We start from the raw sequence: 24,461 nt of genomic DNA, 5'->3' as shown, positions 1-24,461 counted from the left end.
CTAACTATGGTGAGCGTATTTTCTACTGCCATAGTATATGGCATCATTTATTCTCTAAATTATAAGGATACTAGAGAAATTACTGTAGAGTTACATGGGAAAACGAAAGACCATAGACCAGACATGTCCAAACTATGGCCCTCCAGCTGTTGAGAAACTACAAGTCTCATCATGCCTTGCTACAGTTTTGCTATTAGGGAATACTAAAACTATGGCAAGGCATGCTGGGATGTGTAGTTTCACAACAGCTGGAGGGCCACAGTTTGGACATGCCTGGTATAGACTGTGTGCTATTGTACTGGTCACAGGACTTTTGATTTACTTCTAAATACCATATTTATTTGAAGTATAGGGAATGCAACTCCTTATGACTATGAAGGTGATGCCTTACTATTTATACAGATATTATTTACAGGAGTTTATAAATAAAACGTTTGTATTATATATGATTGTTTTGTACACCTCAGCAGGATGCAGTCCATGCCCCTTTCCCACTGCAGCTCTTAAACGGTATATTGCCGTTTTTTCCCCACAATTTACCGTTTAAGGCTGCAGTGGGAAAGCGCCAGAGTTGAAATACCGGTTAAAGTTAACCGGTATTTTAACCCGTTTTAAAAGTCCTACACGTTTAAATACCGTTTTTAAGGCAGTGGGAATGCCTCTTAAACGGTATTTAAAAATCCCACACTAATTCCCCCTCCCCTGGTACCTTTCCTGGAAGGGTACCTGCACCGCACCCCCCTCCCTCCCCTGGTACTTACCTGCGTGGGGGATCCGGCCAGCGGGGTCCGGCATCATGGCATGGGCACAGCACTTCAGGTCCCTCCCTGTGGCTGGTGATGGATTCAGGGCAGCGGGGTGGGGTCCATTTGGGATCCGGGCAGTCCCTGGGGCTGATGGTAACTAGTAGTTCCCACTATGCGCATGTGTATTGAGTGCCGTGCATATAAATGAGCCGCTCATTACATATGCACACATGTAATGAGCGGCTCATTTATATGCACGGCACTCAATACACATGCGCATAGTGGGAACTACTAGTTACCATCAGCCCCAGGGAATGCCCGGATCTCAAATGGACCCCACCCCGCTGCCTCCCCACTGCCCTGCATCCATCACCAGCCACAGGGAGGGACCTGAAGTGCTGTGCCCATGCCATGATGCCGGACCCCGCTGCCCGGATCCCCCACGCAGGTAAGTGCCAGGGGAGGGGGGGGGTGCAGGGCAGGTACCAGGGGAGGAAGGGGGGGTCCAGGAAAGGTACCAGGGGAGGGGGTATGAAAGACGGGCACTCTTTTTTTTAAACGGTTCACTGCGATGGGAATAGCACTTAAACGGTATTTAAAACAGTAATCTGCTGCAGTGGGAATGCTAATACCGTTTTAAATACCGTTTAAAAATACCAGTACTTAAAACGGGTCTGCAGTGGGAAAGCAGCATAATTGTGTACATTTGTTTCTCGATAACCATGTGTGTGGTTTGTTACTGATGTAGCTGTATTTTTTATAACTTACTGGTACACCTATTTTATTATTGTCTAGGATTCGATTAGAGATGTCCATGTAAAAGGACTTATGTACAGAGCTGTGGAAGCAGACATTGGTAAGTCGAGTTCCAGCTGGCTAAATCAGCCATGGGTTTACTTCCCCTGTTTATGATGGAAGCATTGCATATGGAATACTTTACATGTAGAAAATACCATGTTACCAAATATTCCATTTGTCGGATCCAAACTGTGTGTCAAAGTTGATGTAGTTCAAACTGGGTAATGGAGCCGCTGTCATGGTAGTAGATAAAGAGGTCTTCTAATCTTTACTATACTCACTCATGCATTAGAGTTGCTGGTCCACATGCATAAATTTTAACTCTGCTATTCTCAGAATGTCAACAAATTCGCACTGCCGTCATCTGTGGTGTCGTTATGTGAAATGTTGATCTCAGAATGGCTTAAAGAGCAACTTGGTTCCACACTAAAAAAGTAGGAGTCAAGTACTATCAATATATAATTGATAATTCCCAAAATAATGAGGTATGAACAGTAGCGTGCATTGGGGTGGGTGTCTGGAGTAGAATACAATTGTAAACGTACGGGATGTGGTCTAAGGAATAGGACCAAAATCTCCTTTGTGCGCCAAACTTTGGTCCTTTCCTTGAAACCACAACTCCTATGTTCTCAGAATGCAGACTATTATAGTTAGACACTGCAGGATCTGATAGGTATAGGCTGTGGGGGAGTGGGGTTAGGTATAGGACCGGCTCCTTATTCTCCTGCACTGGACTGCTCTTCTACTAGACCCAAAGTATATGCTGCAGCCGGTGTGAGAAGGTAATACACATCTAGGCCACTAGGGATGGTTTGTCGACAGTTGATAATGTCGACAGATCATCTGTGTAGACATGATGAATGTTGTTGTGGTTGCTGTCGCCACTAAGCATGTTGACATTCTCATATGGACCTGATGGGGTATATTTACTAAGATGGGAGTTCTATTGAAGATGGGATGTTGCCCATAGCATCCAACATAGGCTTTCTATAATGGCTAGTTGTTAGGTGCAGTCCAGCTATTACAAGTTTATTTGGTAATTGTGAATTCCTAAAAGAACAAACCTTATAACAGATGTTTCATGAGGAGGGTCAGCATGAGTTGTGTATTCCAGATTAGCATTTGATGTATAGTTCCCTGTAGCCACAATAATAAAGAAGTTATTGTTGTTCTGTGTCACAGGCATGACCTTGTTTATCGTACGGAGCCAAGACTAGTATTCTTATTGGCAGACGTGGTGTCATGGGATTGGGATCTGTCAGTGTTATTACATCTGGAATGTACAGTAGGCCATTGTAGCTGTGTTGTGTGAGGCAACCTGATCCCTGCCAGCACAGCTGACACAGACCTGCTGTATCACCACCACCATATTACAATGTGTGTATAGTTCTTTATATATTTTTATTCAACCCTCTAAAACTGATTCAATAACCAAATTAATTTTATTCTGTGTATAAAATAGTGTCGGCCCAGAATTGGTACTGATATTAACTTAAAATGTACAATTACAGAAAGTGCTTCCAGTCTTTAATTATATGTACAGTAATATATATATATATATATATATATATATATATATATATATATATATATATATATATATATATATATATACCTATATTGTTAGCTTCTGTGTTCACTGTATATGTTTTCATTTTCTCTCTTCCTCTTCCTTTAAAAAGCATTTTAATGCAAGTAACAAATGTTCCTGCGTGCCTTCATGTTTGTCTTCTGTAGCCTTTCTCCTTTGGACTGGATAGGCCGTATTTTTTATATATATATATATATATAGCTCTCCATTGGCCAGATTTACTATAGACTGACAATTTTTTGGTACCTTTGACCCTGAACTTTAGGGGGTCATTCCCCCCCCCCCCCCCTCGTAGCCTTGGGTGCGGGGACCAATCGATGGTTGCCGACCATTGAATGATTTGGAATGTACATGCAAAACTAAGGCACTCTCATTTTTTCATGTTCCCTGTAAGGAACAGGGCGAGCAGCTGACATCCGGTGATGTCAGCTGGCCTCCCCCGCAGCCGCGTCACTGCCTAACTTCCATGGAAATGCCCAGCGTTTTCATGGGAACACCCATGAAACGCTGGGTGCGTCTCCTCGCCGCTGCCCTTCACCCCCCCCCCACCCACACTACAACTATGCGCACACATCTCTCCTTGTGCAAACTTAGAATAGCCCCCTTAATACAACTATAATATTAAATGCAAAACTAGTAGCATTTTGTGTTTATTGTTATATTTTGGAGTCAAATGCACAGAGAACCATCCGCTAGCAGAATCTGCTACGTAGTTAATCTAGTGTCGTATATATAGCCCCATGTGTTTATATATCTTTAGTGAATAGAACAGTAGATATTCCCATATGAGCTCTCCATACCACATGCCAATCTTATGGTAGCCTCACAAATCTGCATACGGTGGGCCTTATGTTGTTTTGGATGGAAATCACCATGTGCTCCTGCATTAGGTGCATGAAAACAAATTCTATACATAAGGAGTTGTATGCATATTTTAATTGCACAGTATGAGAAAAATATGTTTTTGCTACTAGTTCTCTCCTGATCGGTATTGCACAGACGTGTGTTCTATGCTTGGTATAAATGATATGCTGGGAACAGGCATATTTACACTTACATACAACTCTATGTAGCATGCAGCTGTGTTGGCTTTCCCATTATTCAAGTTTGCATGTATCAGAAACCTCTGCTGCAGCCCATTTACTCCACTTCAGGTGCTGTCAGAATACATACTGCTGTACTTGGATATGCTCTATTCCAAAGCATACACAGTATACATGCAAGATGTGCCCTGCCTTGAGGTGTATATTTAACTCCACATTGTAACCATATTGTTATATTATAAATAGTATAGTACAGATTTATATTATACACTGAACATAGAAATCTATTTGTTCATAATGTCCTGTGAGTTTGCATGTTGTATCTGTGCCAATAGCGTTTACACTTTATTTTCTCTTTAGAAAGATACATCCGCTATGGAGAGAAAACACGAGCTGTATTGGCAAAGTTGGCACATCATGGCAAAAAGATGTTTCTCATTACAAACAGCCCCAGTAGCTTTGTGTGAGTACCAGTCACGTAGTTCCATATTCAGTATACGTATTGAAGGTTGAGATCAATTACCCCGTATGTGTTGTGGCACACGTGTGATATATTTGGACACAGGCCGCAACCACAGACAGGAAAATCAGGCGCACAAATAACCTAAATTCTAAATTTAAATTTAAAATTACTTAGCTATTTTTGACATTTGCTGCTCCCAATAGAGACTCTGTATCACTCAAAGAATAACACAAATAATCACAAAGAAAAAGCGAGCGCAGTTGTCACAATTATATTTAAGATATATACATTTTAATTTATATATTTATTAATACCACATTAAAAAATATTACTTTATGATAGAGTAAACTTCAATTTCTAATTGCCGGTGAAACAAGTGGGACATTAATTTTAGTTGCAACAAATAACAAGTTAAAAGAAACAATGTTCTAATTTGTGCACTTTCCTTTTAAGCAAGCTGCAATGATACTTAAATCACACAGTTCTCACCAATTGGGGACCACACTTAGGCAGGTATTGAATGACAAATATTGCAATGTTTAAGATTCGCTGCACATTTGCAGGTTTCCGGAGGGCTGGAGCATTCGCTGCCATCCCTCCCTCTCACCCTATTCAACGCCTCAGGGGCTCGCTGCCCCTGACGGCGGTAGGCAGTGATATAGAAGCCTCCCTGCCTGCGTCGAAATGTGTGTGTGTGTGTGTGTGTGTGTGTGGGGGAGGGAGGGAGGGGAAAGGAGGGCTCCCGGGGACACAGGCAGCAGAAGCTGCCCCCCCCCGGGAGAGCAGGCAGGGGACTCTGGCAGGGAGCTGCTGCACTGTAATTAAATATATATTCATGTGCTGCAAGCACATTAATAAAAATAGCATGCTCCTTCTAAGAATAAAATTACTGATTTTTTTTTTTTTACACAAAAAAAACAAACCTTTATTTTAAAAGATCACATTCCAGTTCACCTTTAAAAAGATGTCAAATGCAACACGGTGAATCATGGCGAAAATCATGCTGAAAGCAGTTCCCCATCCTAGCATTGAATACACTCGGCGAATTCCAGTGAAAACCCCATTAAAATACACCAGCGAATTGCAGCGAGCATGAAACGGAGAACTGGCCGGCATTCACTGTTCGCTTTCGGCGAACAGTGAACATTGAATAGGGTGAATCACATTTTCACTGAAAAACATTAACCGCAAGGAGTGAAAACAGCCCGACTCGCCGAAAAAACAAACAAACTGTGAATCGGAAGCATTGAATACTGCCCTTAGAGTTCATAAAGCCTCCATTGCTATATAGACTTTTATCCTGTCTCACTCAGTTGATAGAGAGCACACAGCTCCTTTAGGGTAGGAGAGGGTATAGCTTTGGGATTCAAGATGCAATGAATACACTCACGCCGAATATAAGTGAAAATTCCATTAAATTACAACAGCGAATTGCAGTGAGCATGAAATGGAGAACTGGCCGGCAGTTGAAAAAGGTTCACTGCAAGGAGTGGAAACAGCCCTATTCGGCGTAAAAAATGGTGAATCCTGAGTATTGAATACTGCCCAATGTGTGGTCCCCAATTGGTAAGAACTGTGTGTTTTAAGTGGCATTTGCAGCTTGTTTAAAAGGAAAGTGCACCAATTAGAACATTGTTTCTTTTATCTTGTTATTTTGATGCAACTGAATGTAATGTCCCACTTTTTTCAGCGTCAATGAAAAATGTAAGTTTATTCTATCATAAAGTAATATTTTTTAATGTGGTATTAATAAATCAATTTATATATATTAAATATAATTGTGACAGCAGCGCTCTCTTTTTCTTTGTGATTATTACATATTGAAGGTTGGCTGCCTGTGTGTGTATGCACCCGAAGTCACTTCATTGGCCTAATTTAATTTTGTTTTGATTGGCTATGATGCACTGTTTTCACCCAAGTACACTATATAAAGTATGTGTAACTAAATAGTATTAGGCTGCTAATTATTAGTGAGGAGGTAATGGCTTTTAAACTAAAGTTATGTTTTGTTCTGAAAGTATAAAATACTATAAAACCAATTGTGAAGGTGATGTGCAATGTTATGTATCTCTGTCCCTCATGTAGCATGACGACTTTGCCTCCCACTCTGCAATATAGCTCAATACAGTGCTTTAAATTGATGTTGCATTTCAGGGGCTAAAACACACATTTACTAACAGAAGATTTTGATACTGATTTTTTTTTTTTTAAGTGATAGTTAATGTTGTTTTAACCCCTCAAACACAACATTGTTTTGTAGCCATTAAAATCGACCTTCTGTAAATCTACCCCATCCTGTGCTGTAAACGTCACTACTGCGTCACGCTGCTCAGCCAGGACGGACCCAGGATTTCACATTAATCCCGGGTCATCCATTATACAGAGGGAGAGACAGAGTTTAATCCTTCTCATAACTCCTGTCAGATTGCTAGGTTGGTCAACAACTCCGTAGCCAGACCATTACTCGGGTCTGAGGTGCGGTCCAAAAATGGATAGGACGTTTTAATTACACTTTGTGTTACATTTTCCCCATGTAAAAAACATTTATACATCATCTCTTGCAAGAAACTGTTTCCAATGACTGTACAATTTCTGCTATACATTAACCATCCGTAAGACTAGTCATTTTAAATATTGCATCATTTCCATTCAGAAACAAAGGAATGAACTTCATTGTGGGAAAAGACTGGAGGGATCTTTTTGATGTTGTTATTGTCCAAGCTGACAAACCAAATTTCTTCAATGACAAAAGGAGGTAATTATCATTGATTACGTTTACGCAAATACAATTCTAGGAATTTAGGCCCAACTTCACTACTCTCATTTTAAAATTCTGACAACTTGAAAAGCTTAGCCTGATTTTCTGGCAGCAGTTAAACCATGTATATAACGTTCCAAACACCCGCAATATAATTTTACTTTTCATTTTTTCTGTGTTTTTTTATTTATTTTAGAGATTTGCAATCTTTTATCACTGCTGCCTTAGGTAGATTTTACTGCTCTGCACCTTTTTACTGTATTTTTGTTGTTGTTGTTGTTGTTATTATTATTTGACACAGCACTTCTAATCTGAGTTGCATAATTTTTTTTACATTGACGATATTTCTTTATATTTAGGATTATTTTAATCTTATTTTTCAAAATCTAGTAGTGGTGGATGAATTTTTGTCTAATTTTATTTAATAATTTGTGGAAAAATTATCACTTTAAAAGGCTGCGTGTGAGAATTCAATAAATCAATCATGTGTTATAGTATTATTATTCTGCTGTGCTTTACACAAAATATTTAATCGCTCAAATCCGTCCATCATTGGAGCTTACAGTTCTCAACAAATGCACAGACAAATGCACACGTGTTGATTTTGACAGACCATGAAATAACCAGAAGTCCTCTTATGTTAAGAAACTTTTTTTCTTTTGCAAATTCTTCAGACCATTCCGTAAGGTTACAGATCGAGGGGTGTTACTATGGGATAAAATTCATCAACTTGAAAAAGGCACAACTTACAAGCAGGTCAGTTTTGTAATTTGTTGCCTGTTACCTATTATGTGAAAAATAGATAAGCTTTCATTCATTGTTTTAAATGTTTTTTGGTTATATGGCAGTAAAACAACCTTTTCCCCCCCCCCCTGCTTTTTTATAGGGCAATTTGTTTGAATTTCTGAAGCTTACAGGCTGGAGTGGATCAAAAGTTTTATACTTTGGTGACCACATATACAGTGATTTAGCGGTAAGTCCTTTATTTACCAAGTTAGGAACTTTCTCTTTCAATGGTCCTGGTGACACAGCTCAACACTGGGATGTAGGAGGGTCCGAAGGAGCCAGGCACCTATCCTAAAGCTTTAGAGGGTAGGCTCCTCCCCTACTGCATCCCTGGACTCTTCAGTTCGTGTTAGGTGCCCACTGGAGTGGGTGCTATTCTAAAGGGCTGCAGGAGCAGCCGAAGAATTAGAGTAGTTAGGGGATTTTTATTATTTTATTAACTTTTACCCTAGCTAGGTAGGCACAGTGTGAGGATTCTCATAGTGAATCCTCACACTGCTTGCGCAGCAGGAGCTGACAGAAGCGCGTCCTGTCAGCTCACTGTGCACAGGGGAGACACTGTCTGGTCCCCCTGTGCAGCGCTTATAGCCTTTTCTAAAAGGCTGCCTGGGCTCCGGAGTACCCTGAAACCGGCTCCACGTTTAGGTGGGGATCATGGGGGACAGGCGCTCCGTGATGGCGGCGGCCATTTTATGCGGAGCTTACACGCTGAGCTCCTAGATGAGAGGACAGCAGCGTTGTGACAGGCATGTTCCAAGTGATCCCCATTTGAGGGGGAGACACTGGAACTAGGAAATCCTACCTAAGGAGCGGCTTGCTGGGGGTGGTTGGCGCCAAAAGGTCACGGACCCCGCAGCAGCAGGGACCTGTGGTCTCTTCCTTCACTCTGACTTTGGCGCCTTTCAGAACGCTTGCAGCGGAGCTGAGCTGGCTTACTGATCCTGGCAGAGTGACTTGGATTTCCTGGGCATCGCTTCCCCGCAGTTGAAACCAACAGACAGATAAGTGATTGGGTGCATTGCCTCTGTATAAACGCTTGTACATTGTTTGCACTGTGTATACTGATAGATATACATTTATCACTTGCATCATGTCTGAGCATCAGGCTGTGGTTTTGGGGGAGGGAGCCCTTAATGCACTGAGCGCGTGCAATGTTTGCACACAAAAGTTTGTCCCTGAGCAGATGGCCAAGGGGGGCTTATGTATTACTTGCGCTGATGTGAGACCCATGGGCAGTGATCCCCATAGGGCAGAGCATATGGAACCTGCGTGGGCCAGGGCCCTAGGCAGGTCAGTAAACGCTTTGGTGCAGCTTTTGGACAGGCAGAGTGATGGGCTGGTAGAATCACAGAGACCTATGCCATCATCTCAGCAGTCGTCTGGCTCCTTGCCTCTTACCCAGGCAGATCCTGCACTTATCCAGGTGATGCAGGATACTGCAAAAGGGATTAACAGGTTCAGTGAAATGCTGGACAAAATGGATGATGTGGCAGGGACCCCTAGAAGGTCTTATGCTTTAACTACTGTAGAAGAGGAAGGAGAGTATACTGACATCCCCTGGGATCAGGGTGATGATTTGGAAGAGAACTCTGCTGCTGGTATAGAGGATCTCATTGTAGCTGTGAAGCAGGCTTTAAAGCTGACTGTGGAGGATAAGACTCCTGTTAAAGGTGTTTTTAAGCGACAGCGGAAGGAGGCTGTTACTTTTCCTTCAGATGAGGGGTTACAGGAATTGTTAGAAGGGGCTTGGAAAACTCCTGATAAGAGGCTTCAGATGCCAAAACGATTCCTAAATCTGTACCCCATGCCAGAGTCTCATGCGGAGCTCTGGGAAAGGGTCCCAGTTGTGGACGCTTCAGTGGCACGTTTGTCCAAGGCTACTGTATTACCAGTACAGGGCGGTGCAGCTTTTAAAGATTCTGTGGATAAAAAGCTGGAGGGAAACCTCAAGGCTATCTTTGAAGGGGTGGGGTTTACCTTACGACCCCTTATTGCTTCAGCCTGGGTTTCTAAGGCCATGATAGAGTGGGCTGGTGAATTATGCACCATGCTGCAGGCTGACCCGGGTGCATTACTGCTTGCAGAAAAGATTAAGGCAGCAGCAGAATATGCAGTTGAAGCAGAGGAGGAAGCTATTAAAATGGCAACCCGAGTGTCCACAGTCTCCATTAATGCCAGGAGAGTGCTTTGGCTTAAAGCCTGGGAAGCAGACAATGAGTCCAAGAAGGCTCTGGAAACATTAGCCTTCAAAGGAAAGGTACTCTTTGGTACCGAATTAGAGGAGATTATAAAACAGGCCACAGGCGGCAAAAGTACATTCCTGCCGGCCTCCTCAGCAAAGCAGACGTCCAGATTTTCTGCTTTTAAGCCGTCCTTTCGGCCCTCCCCTAGAGGTGGTGCGTCCTTTCGAGGACAGTCGTTCAGGGGAAGGTTTCAGCCCTCTAGAGGCAAGACACAAAAGTCAAAATTTGGCTCTTTTCACAAGAAGCCTGCCAATAAAGGAGAGGATAAACCCTCTGCATGACTGTCAGGGGCTTTGCCCGACAGTGACAAAAGTGGGCGGGCGTCTCACACTCTTCAGGGACGCTTGGGCTTCTCTAGACCAGGATGCCTGGGTGCTAGACATCATAACACAGGGTTACAAAATCCCTTTCAGAGGGCCACCTCCGAAGAGGTTCATTCCCACATCCTTACCAAAGGAGGCACGGCTGCGTACAGCTCTTGTGAGAGCAGCGCACTCCCTTTTGGAAAAAGGAGTGGTGACACTAGTCCCCAAGACAGAGTGGAAGAAAGGCTTTTACTCCACGCTGTTCCTGGTGCCCAAACCAGACGGGTCTTTCAGACCAATACTAAATTTGAAGTCTCTAAATGTTCATTTATGGGTAGACCATTTCAAAATGGAGTCTCTACGGTCAGTACTCCTGAGTCTGGACCAGGGAGAATTTTTGGCGTCCATGGATGTCCAGGACGCATATTTGCACGTTCCTATACACCCGGAGCATCAGACCTTGTTGAGGTTTGCCATAGGAGACCTGCATTTACAATTCCGGGCGTTACCCTTTGGGCTAGCAACCGCGCCAAGGGTATTCACAAAGATAATGTCAGTAATGGCGGCGGTGCTGAGGCTCAGGGGAATCACAGTAATACCCTATTTGGACGATCTCCTGTTCAAAGCAGAGTCAGCAGCCATGCTGCAGAGTCACTTGGCAGAGGCCATCAGTTTTTTGCAGGCTCACGGCTGGATTTTAAATTTGCAAAAATCTCAGTTGGTACCGTCACAAAGGCTCCAATTCTTGGGAGTCATACTGGACACCCATCTTCATCGGGTATTCCTCCCGGAGGTAAAGGCCAGGGATCTGGTCACCCTAGTCCAGGAGATTCTCAGGGCTCAGAGCATTTCTGTATGGAGGTGCCTCAAGCTCCTGGGGAAGATGGTGGCGTCATTCGAGACGCTTCAATTTGCCAGGTTCCACTCTCGGAGGTTCCAATGGAACATTTTGTCAGCTTGGTCAGGAGACACTTTGACCATGAAATCCGAGATGATAGTGCTGTCTTCGGACACCCGAGAATCCTTGAAATGGTGGACAGAAGTAGATTCCCTTCAGTGGGGTCGGTCATTACAGACCTGGGACTGGTTGATAGTAACTACCGACGCCAGTCTCAGGGGCTGGGGGGCAATAGTCCTGGATCTCAGGCTTCAGGGCCTGTGGACGGCAGAGGAATCAGCGTTACCAATCAACATCTTGGAGCTGAGAGCTGTCTGGAAAGTCATTTCCTTGGCGGGAGACAGGTTACAGAACCTCCCTTTGAGGATTCAGACCGACAATGCCACAGCTGTGGCGTATCTGAATCACCAGGGAGGTACACGTAGCAAATTGGCCATGTGGGAGGTGTCCAGAATCTTCCTATGGGCGGAACAGAATGTTCCAGCTGTATCGGCTATATTCATCCCAGGAATAGAGAATATAGAAGCCGACTTCCTGAGCAGGGAGGAGCTCAAGGAAGGGGAATGGAGCTTACACCCTCAGGTGTTTCACCAAATCACTTCGATGTGGGGAACTCCGGATGTGGACCTGATGGCATCCAGGATCAACCGTCAAGTGCCCAGGTTCTATGCCAGAACAAGGGATCCACTAGCGGAGGCAGTGGATGCCATGACTATTCACTGGCAGGGAGATCTCCTTTATGCATTCCCACCAGTACCAATGTTACCGAGACTTCTGAAGAAAATACAGGGGCAGAAGGTTCCAGTGATCTTAGTGGCCCCGGATTGGCCAAGGAGATCCTGGTACTCGAGGCTTCAGAGGTTGTCTGTGGACTCATGGCGTCTACCTCTGAGACCAGACCTTCTAAGACAAGGCCCATTCAATCACCTGGATTCAGATCGATTGATTTTGACGGCCTGGCTATTGAAACCACCATTTTGAAAAGAAAAGGGTTTTCTGAGGCAGTAGTACAGACTATGATAAAAGCCAGAAAAGCTGTATCTTCGGCAAATTATTATAGAGTCTGGAAGACTTACATTCGATGGTGTGAGAGAAGAAAGGCTCATACATCTCATTTTAAGCTATCAAGAATGATGGAATTCTTACAAGATGGTTTTTCATCGGGCCTAAGCCTTCAGTCACTGAAGGTGCAGATTTCGGCCTTGTCCATCTATTTCCAGAAAAAGATAGCCATTTTGCCGGAAATTCAAACCTTTTTACAAGGAGTATCCAGGTTGAAACCTCCATACAAGCAACCAGTAGCACCTTGGGATCTATCACTGGTTTTGGAATGCCTTCAAAAGGCACCTTTTGAACCTTTAAGGTCGGCTGACTTTAAGTTTCTCACGTGGAAGCTAGTGTTTTTGTTAGCAGTAGCATCTGCTAAAAGAGTTTCAGAATTGGGAGCTTTGTCATGTAAATCTCCCTTCTTAATTTTTCATGATGACAGGGCTGTTTTAAGAACAGTGCCTCAGTTTTTACCGAAGGTGGTATCTACCTTCCATTTAAATCAGGAGATAGTTCTACCTGTGTTTCAACCCCCAGAGGGTTCTAAGAAAAGGGACAAGTTGAGAACTTTGGATGTTGTGCGTGCCTTACGCATATATGTGGACAGAGTGAAGAGTGTCAGGAAGACTGACACATTGTTGGTATTGTATGACGTACACAAGATTGGTTGGCCTGCATCTAAGCAGACTATTGCTAGGTGGTTGCGGTCTGTGATAGCCTTTGCATACACCAAAGTGGGTAGACCAGTACCGGCCAAAATAAATGCGCATACCACCAGGTCAGTTGCCACCTCTTGGGCGGTTCGACATGGGGCCACAGCTGAGCAGGTTTGCAGAGCTGCCACTTGGTCATCTGTTCACACATTTGCCAAATTCTATAGATTCCATGAGTTCGCGTCGGAGGACGCATCATTCGGGCGAGCAGTGCTGAGAGCTGCAGACCTGAGCGTACCCTCCCAAAGGACCGGCTCTGGAACGTCCCAGTGTTGAGCTGTGTCACCAGGACCATTGAAAGAGAAAAAGGGATTTTTGTAAGAACTTACCGTTCGAATCCCTTTCTCTGATATGGTCCTGGTGACACAGCGATCCCTCCCTTACGCTCAGTAAGTATGCCAGAAGTTTCATGATGTTCATGTTAAAATGGTTAAAAGTTAACAGTTTTCTGTTATAAAATGTGCATATAATATGTGCAGGCGTTTGTACTGAGTTGATGTATTCCAGTGGCTTTGAAAGATGAACTGAAGAGTCCAGGGATGCAGTAGGGGAGGAGCCTACCCTCTAAAGCTTTAGGATAGGTGCCTGGCTCCTTCGGACCCTCCTACATCCCAGTGTTGAGCTGTGTCACCAGGACCATATCAGAGAAAGGGATTTGAACGGTAAGTTCTTACAAAAATCCCTTTTTCTTGAATCATGGCACCTAGAATCTCCACATTTTCTCCTATTGAGACACTCCGCAAAAAATATTCACATTAAGAAAACGGTGCTTCCCTTCCCTGAAATGTTTAGGTTCAATTACATGGGGCAAGGTTGTGCTTTTAGTTTGGTTATGTAGCTTCTGATTGGCAGCCATCAACACTAGTTCTTTCCATCAAAATAAAAAGCAGACCAGGAGAAATAAAACCTGAAGAGGAGATATGGAAGATGTAGGGATAGAAGGTGTTGTACAAATGGATTGCTGGCTTTTTAGGAGCAGATAGAATAAAAATGTGAGAAACCTATGGAAACGGGACAATAGAGTAAATGTATTAACAAGTGTTAAGTGTATAAGGTACCCAAAAATATACAGCTGCACAGAGAGACAGAAAACATACAATGATGGTAACAGACACACAAGTGTGTGGGGTGGGGGTGGGGGGCAGAAATACAGACATAGGATTAGACAAAAAGGTGAGTTTAATGATGGAGGATGGAGCCAGTGTAGTAAAGGGGATGGAGTGAACCCAATTCTTTTTTTTTTTTCTATAGAACTTTTTTATTAAGACATTACAAGTGTTTACATGGTACATTGTTTTGTCATAGTCGATACAGTAAACATTAAAGTTCCATACAACAGATAAATACAATGAAGTATTTCTTCGCGTCCAACTGTCGAATTATACCTTGATTTGATCCTTAGCGAGACAGTATTCTGAAGCGTTTAAAAGTAGTCAATTCAGGGTAACAGGGGGATCTTGTGCGGCTAATCTTGTTAGATACCCTGTGGTCTTATGTAGACTATTATGTATCATTTTACTGGTATTAATGGGAAGGGTGGGTATATATGATTCCCACTGAAGGAAGAATTTTTCCACAAATTTGCCCTTATCTACAATAGCTTCCATCCAGTCCATTTTAAACAAATGGTGAAGTTTGGTTAAAAATAGGGGGAATTGTGGGGGTGTGTGGTCTATCCATCCCTGCAGAATCGTTTTTCTTCCCGCAGCACTCAGGGCTAGCAAAAGTTTTTTACTCTCTTTTGCATTCTGAGATCCTGGGCAAAGATACCTAGTATTGCCCATTCAGGAGTAAACGGGACGTATGTCACCAGTTTGGCTTCAGCATAGAGTTTTACAAGGAGCCAGAAGTAACGAGTTATTGGGTATGCCCAAAGACAATGGAAGTTATCTGCATTTCCTCATTTGCATTTGGGGCAAGTATGCGTGGTGGATGTTCCCATATGGAAACGTCTAAGGGGAGACAAGTAGGAGTTGTGGTAGATGTTGAGAAATAACTTTGTGTACATGCTGGCCCTTAGAGTGCGGCGGGAATATAGGAGGCCCTGAAACCAATTTTTTTAGGTCTGCCATGATTCTTTATGCTGTGAAGCTTTGTGGAGGAGGAGAAATTAGGGGGGTGGGATGCAGAAGTGCACAATAGGTAGTTCGGCTTGTGTAAATAGCTACACACTTCTTCTCTAGGGCAGCAGGAAGTGAGTGGTACAGTCTACAAAGATGCCATTGAAAACAACGTATACGATCTAAACGATCCTGAGCTGTTTGCGATTTATAAATGGCAGCTCCCGTACAACTAGTTTTTTTGTGCTACTCCTTGAAAACTGTTGATGTGTGAAGCAATGAGGGAATGGCACAGAAGGAGGCCCGTGCTTATAATGAAAGTTACTAGTTGGATACACTCTGTTAGAGAGTGCATCTAAGCATTGATTAGAACTAGATGCTAATTCATCTAATGTGGATTTGTTTCATCAATAAAATACTGGTAGCATGCCAGAGTAGCAATATTTTGTTTACCATGTTAGAGACGAAGAGTGTGGTAGTAATTTTTTGGCATATTTAGCAGAAGTTATTGTTATAGAAATGTGTCATGAGCGTAAGACGTCAGTGTACGGTACAAAAGACACAATACCAAATTCTTGCTTTGAATTGTCTGCCTAGCTATCTAGTAGGAAATCTGGTTATCCAAACGCTACTGTACACAGGTGTACAAAACCCCTTGCTGTGATTTTTTTTTAATTTATTTTTTTCGTTTCTGTCTTCTTAACCAGGATCTGACATTAAAGCATGGATGGAGGACGGGTGCCATTATACCAGAACTGAAATCAGAGCTTACCATCATGAATAACTCACAGTACATTGAGACCATGGCCTGGCTTCAAGGTTTAACTGGGTTACTTGAGCGTATGCAGGTATGTATGTAGATGGTATAGGGCAGAGTTTCACAAACTCTGTCATTTATGGTCCAGGTTTTAAGGGCATCCATGCTTGAGCACAGTTGACTTAATTAATACCTCAATTAGTTTGATTTAACCACTTGACCACCTAGACTCAAACATGGATATCCTTTAAAACCTGGACTGTAAAGTTGAGTTTGGGAAAGTCTGGTATAGGAGGAGTGTTATATATGATATCCAGGCCATTGTAACTACCCAGCCTCCCTGGTATTGTGCAGCACTAGTGTTCAAATAATCAGATCTTTGACCAGTCTTTCTTGAACAAATATAAAGTGAGCGCTCTTGTTTGGTGGGACTTATCCAGTTTTGTTATCAAATAAGGCTCATGCATATCGCCATTATGTACATCCTTTATCTTGTTGTACTGTGATATGGGTGATACAGTGTATGAATAAACAATGATTAGACAGGATAGTCAGCTTTAGGGACTTTGTAAAACATTAATAACATTAGAATTTTTGGAGAGACCTCCTATTTGTTTATGTGGTGAACTGAAAGTTTATGGCCATTTTTACATTACTAGCTGAATACCCGTGCTTCGCTATGAGATGAATTAGAATTATAGTTGTTTGTTCATTTACGTTGGAGCACAGCACATTATGCATCTCCTGATATACTCTGTGCTGCTGGGGGACCCTGCTACTGCCACTAAATAACTCTGTGTGTGGGTTCATGCTATCTCCATTCCCCTCCTCACATAATGTCACTGTCCCTGTCATATGCAGCCCTGTCATCACTGATATATCATGTCCTGATATAGAGGGTTATTCTGGTTCACTCGGAAAGGCACAATCACTCTCTAATGGACAAAACCATGTGCACTGCAGGTGGGGCTGATGTAGCATGTGCAGAGAGAGTTAGATTTGGGTGTTTAATTGTTTCTGTGCAGGGTAAATACTGTCTGCTTTATTTTTACACTGCAATATAGATATCAGTTTGAAGTACACCCACCACCCAAATCTAACTCTCTCTGCACATGTTACATCAGCCCCACCTGCAATGCATATGGTTTTGTCCATTAGAGAGTGATTGTGCCTTTCCAAGTGAATCAGAATAACCCACATGTGTTGCTGCCTCAGCCCTAGGGAAGCTAGTGGTGTGTTAGCCCCACAGTATTTGTTCACAGATTGTAATTGATATGTGTACTATGTTTGGTGCAAATTGCTCCAGCCTTCCCAGAGTTATGCGGTTTGCATAACTTGTTAATTATTGTTAATCAGTTTGGCACCAGGTATATGAATGGAACTAAGGTAGAGGAGGTGTTAAATGGAGATATGACTCTGATACTATACAATTATTATTTTTTTTGTTTTATAATCTTCTTTCTTTATTTCAACCACACACCGGCAGCTTGTGCAAATGCTTTTTTTTTTATTATTATTATTATAATTATAATAGGGGAGTACAGAAGAGAAAACAATAGGTAACAAGAAGGGGGGCTGGCGGAACAGCTCATAATGGGGCATTTTATTGACATAAACACAGACTAAAACAAAGTGCAACTTATACATTAAGACTCTAGGGGCTCATTCAGATTAAAGGGAGGAGAGGGGTCATGTAGGACAGGGTGTGAAAAAGAAGCACCTTTACCCTCTGTACTATAAATGTGCCATGGGAGCCATTTCATAAGAGGTGAAGAGGGGCTTGTGGAGTAAGGGGGGAAACTAGGTTTTGAAAATAACTTTGTCAAATGGGGGAAGGGAGAGAGATTTCTAGTTTTGGGCTACAGTGTCTCTGGTGGATATCCGAATATGAAATGAGGTCAAGAAGAGGAAAATCTTGGAAAAGGCCACGCTCCAAATCCACCTAAGGTTTAGAATGAGGAGGGAGAAACATTATATACTTGGGAAAGCAAAGCGCTTCATGACCTCTAGTTAGGTGAGGAAGGGTAAGACTTTCCTGAGACTTGGAAAGGGTCATACAGGTATAAGCCAACCGCTGGGGGTGGTTTTAACGTAAAGTTTACAGAAGATTGTATAAGGGGTAGCATGGAATAAATAAATCCGTTTTGGTAATGAGATCATTTTAAATGCTGCTAAGTGACATGTTCACGAAATCAGGACATGTTCACGATTCACCCAGGTGAAAGCCAGGGAAGTGGGTAAGGGAACATAATTATCCAGATGTATATTCTGGATATAAGAAGGGATGGAGATTCCCAAATATAGCAAGGAAGACTCTTTCCAAATAAATGGAAGCGCGTCTTTGAGGACTGTAAAACTATGGACAGGTTATTAATGGGAAGATTTGGTAGTATAATCTGCTTTATTTCTTAAGGTGCCCATAGACGGTCCGTTCTGTACTATGAGATGCGCGCTCCTGCGCATCTCATCGTACGGTACAAAAAGTGTGCTGCACATACTTTTTGTACTTGGTTTACATCGCACTGCATCGCCAGGGTTCGCAAAAACGCGCTATATCGCGTATTTTACCCGAAAACGGTCCCCGGGGACTCAGATTTTAAAACTAAAGGGGTCCCCGAGGACGCGCTGTACTAAACATGTGAGCCGCCACCGTGAGCCAATCACAGCAGCGGCCGCGGGGACCCAATCATTGAATAGAGGCCGCCCGACAGCCAATCTCTGTAGGTTTTGCTGCGCACACCATAAAGCCGCGCGCCCTGCATTTTGAGAGCACGAGCAGGTTACCGCAGGGCTCGACAAATCCCGGGGGCCAGGTCGCCATGGCGACCAGATTCTGCTTCCTGGCAACCAGATTTTTTTTGCAGTGCGGGAGGAAGCAGAATCTGGTCGTCACTAACCAGCACCAGCCCTGCCGGACTCCCCTTCTCCCCCTCCGTCCTCACTAGCCAGCGCTGCCCGACTCCCCTTCTCCCCCTCCTGCCTGAGCAGCAGCAGCAGCGCTGCCCTCTCCGTCTTCACTAACCAGCGCCAGCACTGCCGGGCTCCCCTTCTCCCCCTCCGTCATCACTAGCCAGCGCTGCCCGACTCCTCCTGCCTGAGCAGCGGCAGCGCTGCCCTCTACCCCTCTGTCCTCACTAACCAGCACCAGTGCTGCCTGACTCCCCTTCTCCCCCTCCTGCCTGAGCAGCGTCAGCGCTGCCCTCTCCCGCTCCTACTTCACTAACTAGCGCCAGCGCTGCCGGACTCCCCTTCTCCCCCTCCGCCCTCACTAACCAGCGCTGCCCGCTCCCTCATTTAAAGCTCTCAAGTCACATATACATACAATTAAAAAGGACAGCTGCAGGAGGCGCACAGACAGTGGTGGATTATACAAGTGTCCCCCCTCCCCTTGTATAATACGATGGGATCCAGGTCCAGGGCTGGTTAATTAACCTGGGGGCACAGGTGTGTAGGCATGGACTGGATGTGGAATCTGTGAGCATGTCTGCAGTGGGGGGAGACAAATTTACTTTGGCTCCTAAACTTTTGTCCTGGCTCCTAGATTTTAGAAAGATTTGTCAAGCCCTGGGTTACCGAGTCACTGTGCGTCCCCCTCCCGCCATGTAAGTTCATTCCACTGCTGAGAGGGGGGGACAGAATGGGATGCAGATGTAACAGCCGCTCTCAGCAGAGTAGATGAGCAGGCTGTCAGGGTGGTGGGGGACTGGATGTGGCTAAAGCAACTCAGAGCAGGGTGTCAGCTATTCCAGCCACATCCAGTCCCCCGCCGCGCTGATAGCCCGCTCACCTACTCTGCTGAGCAGCATGTCGACATGTTTTCCAGCCTTTGGGAAACGACACCCCCCCCCCCTCCCCGTGGCAACAAGCAAAAAATGCCCCCCCTCCACTGTGGCAACGAACCTAAAATGCCTCCCCACCTCATGGGGCAACCAGCATAAAATGCCCCCTCCCCTGTGGCAACCAGCATAAAATGCGCCCCCCCCCCCCCCAGCATATAACCCCTGCAAGGAGCATAAAACGCCTAGCAACAAGCATGTAGGTAAGCAGCACTTATTTTGCTATAATAAATACTGTAAATAAAAATCACTGTACTATAATGTGTACTGGGCATTACGTGTGTACTATAATGCGTACTGGGCATAACGGTGTGTGCAATAATGTGTACTGGGCATAACGGTGTGTGCTATAATGTGTACTGGGCATAACGGTGTTTGCTATAATGTGTACTGGGCATAACAGTGTTTGCTATAATGTGTACTGGGCATAACAGTGTTTGCTATAATGTGTACTGGGCATAACGGTGTGGGCTGTAATGTTTACTGGGCATAACGGTGTGGGCTGTAATGTGTACTGGGCATAACGGTGTGTGCTATAATGTGTACTGGGCATAACGGTGTGGGCTGTAATGTGTACTGGGCATAACGGTGTGTGCTATAATGTGTACTGGGCATAACGGTGTGTGCTATAATGTGTACTGGGCATAACGGTGTGTGCTATAATGTGTACTGGGCATTGCGGTGTGTGCTATAATGTGTACTGGGCATTGCGGTGTGTGCTATAATGTGTACTGGGCATAGCGGTGTGTGCTATAATGTGTACTGGGCATAGCGGTGTGTGCTGTATGGTGTACTGGGCATTACGGTGTGTGCTGTAATGTGTACTGGGCATTACGGTGTGTGCTGTAATGTGTACTGGGCATTACGGTGTGTGCTGTAACGTGTACTGGGCATTACGGTGTGTGCTGTAATGTGTACTGGGCATTACTGTATGTGCTGTAATGTGTACTACTATGTGACCACACCACTACCCCCCAAAAACATGCCCTAAAATTTTAGCGCGCGCCTGCGGCGCGCAGTGTCCCTGTTTTCATGTTTATATCGTTTCCAGTATATATGTATCTTTATGCGAGTGTGCCAATTGATACTTCCCCCCCGTCCCACATGAGCCATGCTGGGGAGAAGGGGAGAGGAGGCTTTATTCCGTTGGGACCCAGAAAAGGTCCGGTAGGACCCCAATTTTTAGAAGTGAAGGGTCCCCGGGACCCACTTTTTTGGGTGGTTTTCGCGAACACTGATCGCATTGCATGCACAAGCAATGCGAAGCGATGCGATGTGTACTATAAAAGTACAAAACGGACCGTGTATGGGGGGCATTAGAATACTTGCATTAAAAAACAAACAAACAGTGACATTTTTGTTTTGGGAAAGAAAACTGGCATGATTATCAATCATAAGCCCTGTCTTATGCAACCCGGCTCCATGCTGACAGGCTTAAGCGTGATTGCTCAACACACATCGCGGTACACCAGAGATTGACACCGCGATGTGTGCATCGCTGTGCTTTGCCTAAGTGCTGTCTTTACCTGTAGGCGATGACGGCACATGGGACTGCGCCATTTATATGTGATCTAGTCAGATTGCTCTGTGTGTATGCCCCCTATAAGTAGCTATAATCATTTTTAATATTCTTGTTTTGTAGACTCTAATTCTGTGTATAATTAGTTATATTAAAAACTGTAAATGTCTTTTGGATTCTGCTTGTTTAACAAATACAAAGCAGTACAAGCGAGACTCACCATATTCCTAGTGTCCGTGCTACACTGAGTTTTGTAGCATCACATGCGTTTTGAACGCAATGCAATAGTGTGCGGCACATACTTTTTGTGCTGTGCGATGTAATGTGCATGAAAGCGTGCATCGCACATGTCAAATTGTACCATGTATGGGCACCCTAAGTGCAAATGGTTACCTTGCTATACTGTACTATGGGGGTCATTCTAATTGACCTGGTAAGCTGAAAAGCTTGCAGTTTACTAAGTCCATATGACACCACCACAGTGAATTCTACCCACCCCCCCACCCCCCCGCTGTCGTTTCCTCTCGCATGTGCCCGCAGCAGGAGAAATCATTTGATGGGTGGCGACCATGGAATGATTTCTCCAGCCTTCGCAAATATGTCAGTGGAGACTGAGGGGTAGATTTATTAAGCTCGGTGAAGTGATAAACGGTCTGGTTTTTATCACCAGCCAATCAGCTCCTACCTGTCATATTTCAAATCAAGCCTGTAACTTCACAGGTAGAAGCTGATTGGCCTGTGATAAAAACCAGACACTATCACTTCACCGAGCTTAACAAATCTACCCCTCACTGACATATTTGGGTGCGCCGGTGACAAAGACAGGGAGGGCAGCATATGAGTATTTATAAGTCCAGGAACGGAGCATTTTCTCCCTCATGGAGAGGGTCAAGTAGGCAAGTATGGCCTGAAGTGAAATAGGGGTTTATGAGCCTAATTCAGCATGGATTACTAGAGAAACAGCAGTTGCCTGCAATCAAAAAGTCACCACCCAGACAGACAGAAAAGCGATGCATTCACAGATCCATTTGCAAAAACCAAACCATGGAACATTTTTTTTTTTTTTTTCTATCTGAGCTTGTCTAGGACTTCCATGAATCTGCTAAAAAACTAGACTGAATGTGGTCATCGCTTACAATTTTCGTGTGCCCAAAAATGCCTGGGCACACCTGCGTTTTTACAAATACACTCCAGTTAAACCCCATATTTCCAGACCTAAACACTGGCTTCCTGTCAATCAAGCTGCGGCTGCTATGCGTAGGGATATTTGTTAGCTAATTGCCACCATGCATGTGGACACTGCGCAGTCATTTGTTAATCTAACGGATTGCGAATTCCCTAATTAGCGATCTATGCTGAATTAGGCCCTATGTATGGCAACTGAGGCGTAACTATTCAGACGCAGAGAACAGCTGCGTCACACGGGAGGGTAGCCTCCACACGTGTGTCAGGTATGTGTGTGGTTGCAGCTGGGATCTGTTTCTGAGCGATTGTTCGCACTCCGCATGGGCTGGCTGCATGTCCTGAGGCTAATGTTGAGGACTGAAACTGCAGGGAGAATAACAGTTGGCACGCGACTCCGGTGCATGAATATTCACACAGACAGCCGTATAGTCACATTGGCATATCCTAGTAAATGGGATGGGCACAAAATTAGCCACATATGTGCCCGAATCAGGACATTTATGAGAAATATAAGATTAGGCATACATACAACAGTACAAAATAGAAATTCGGGTACAATTTGCGCGGGATAACGCCACAGCAGCTCGGAACACCAAAAAAAAAAGTTTCACCACAACTTGAAGAAGAGTATAGACAGACAAAGAAGGAGGACCACAAGGTCTGAAATGCATTGAGCAAACTGTACCCCTGGCTGGAGGAAAGAATTACGCTATCTGGGAGAACATCTCTTACCCGCTGATCACGAATATCTCCGGTTTTATCTGGCAATTCGTTTGTTAATCCATCTGCGGTTGGGTGAGATCCCCCCCCCCCCCCCCATCGATTATCACCGGCTGGTGATTATATGCTTTATGTAACCCTATTCTTGGTTCTAAATGAACAGTGGAGTGAACGACACAGCTTCCTGTACATATCAGGATCTATCCCATTGTTGTGGACTTTTCTGTTTTATATCAGTGTAAGTCTATTACCTACACTTATTGCCTGAGTGCACGGGACACTAAGAATTTTCTTTGTCTGTCTATACATACAACAGTAACACGTATGACAAGTGTGTGCTATACGCTCACTAGGTTGATGGTCAAAAGGTTTACATGCATTAGGTCGACCCCTGAAAGTAGACAGGCCTTACTTAGGTCAACACCTAAAAAGGTCAAAATGGCTTTTAAGGTCAACATTGGAAAGGTTGACGTGTTTTTTTCAGTCCCGGCGGTATTTCATGCCCTACCATCCACTAGGGCATGGTGGGAGAATATAATAGTGTGCTGGGCGTAGCATGGCGAGGAGACGAGTTGCACCTTTTCGGTGTCTATGTCAACATTTGGTGCAAAAATATTGTAAAAACCATGTCAACCTTTTTGCTGTCTAACTTTCCAATGTCACCCTAATGCTTATGTCAACCTAATGACCCTGTCGACCTTCAGTGGTCAACCTAATGCATGTCCACCTAAATTTGGCCGACCCAATGATTCACACCAATGTGTGTGTGTGCACTGTAAAGTGCAGGGAATTACTGTGTACAGGGTTCACACGTGTTTGTCTTTGCTAGGTGTACAGAGACGCTGAGTCACAGATGGTCTTACGTGACTGGATAAAAGAGAGACAAGAATTGAGGTCAGCATTTCTGGATTTTGTAAAACATATCTTTTTTTAGTGTCTTTAGAGCAGGGATTGGGAACCTTTGGCCCTCCAGCTGTTGTTGAACTACACATC

The 24,461-nt window shown here is 44.0% G+C and overlaps 1 protein-coding gene across 1 annotated transcript in view; it reads left to right on the top strand.

Annotated features, from left to right (window-relative positions):
* Positions 1-24,461, top strand: part of NT5DC3 (5'-nucleotidase domain containing 3) — a 57,811-nt gene that overhangs the window by 29,054 nt on the left and 4,296 nt on the right. Inside the window, exons 7-13 of the mRNA XM_083182264.1 lie at positions 1,542-1,602; positions 4,539-4,641; positions 7,295-7,396; positions 8,074-8,155; positions 8,286-8,372; positions 16,159-16,299; positions 24,298-24,362. Of these exons, the coding sequence (XP_083038390.1) occupies positions 1,542-1,602; positions 4,539-4,641; positions 7,295-7,396; positions 8,074-8,155; positions 8,286-8,372; positions 16,159-16,299; positions 24,298-24,362 (641 nt within the window). The remainder of the gene's footprint in view (positions 1-1,541; positions 1,603-4,538; positions 4,642-7,294; positions 7,397-8,073; positions 8,156-8,285; positions 8,373-16,158; positions 16,300-24,297; positions 24,363-24,461) is intronic.

Source organism: Crinia signifera, chromosome 4 (genome assembly GCF_055691185.1).
Source record: "Crinia signifera chromosome 4, ASM5569118v1, whole genome shotgun sequence".
Lineage (NCBI taxonomy): Eukaryota > Metazoa > Chordata > Amphibia > Anura > Myobatrachidae > Crinia > Crinia signifera.
The sequence above is the reverse complement of the archived record's forward strand: the minus strand, read 5'-3'. Positions and strand labels throughout refer to the sequence as shown.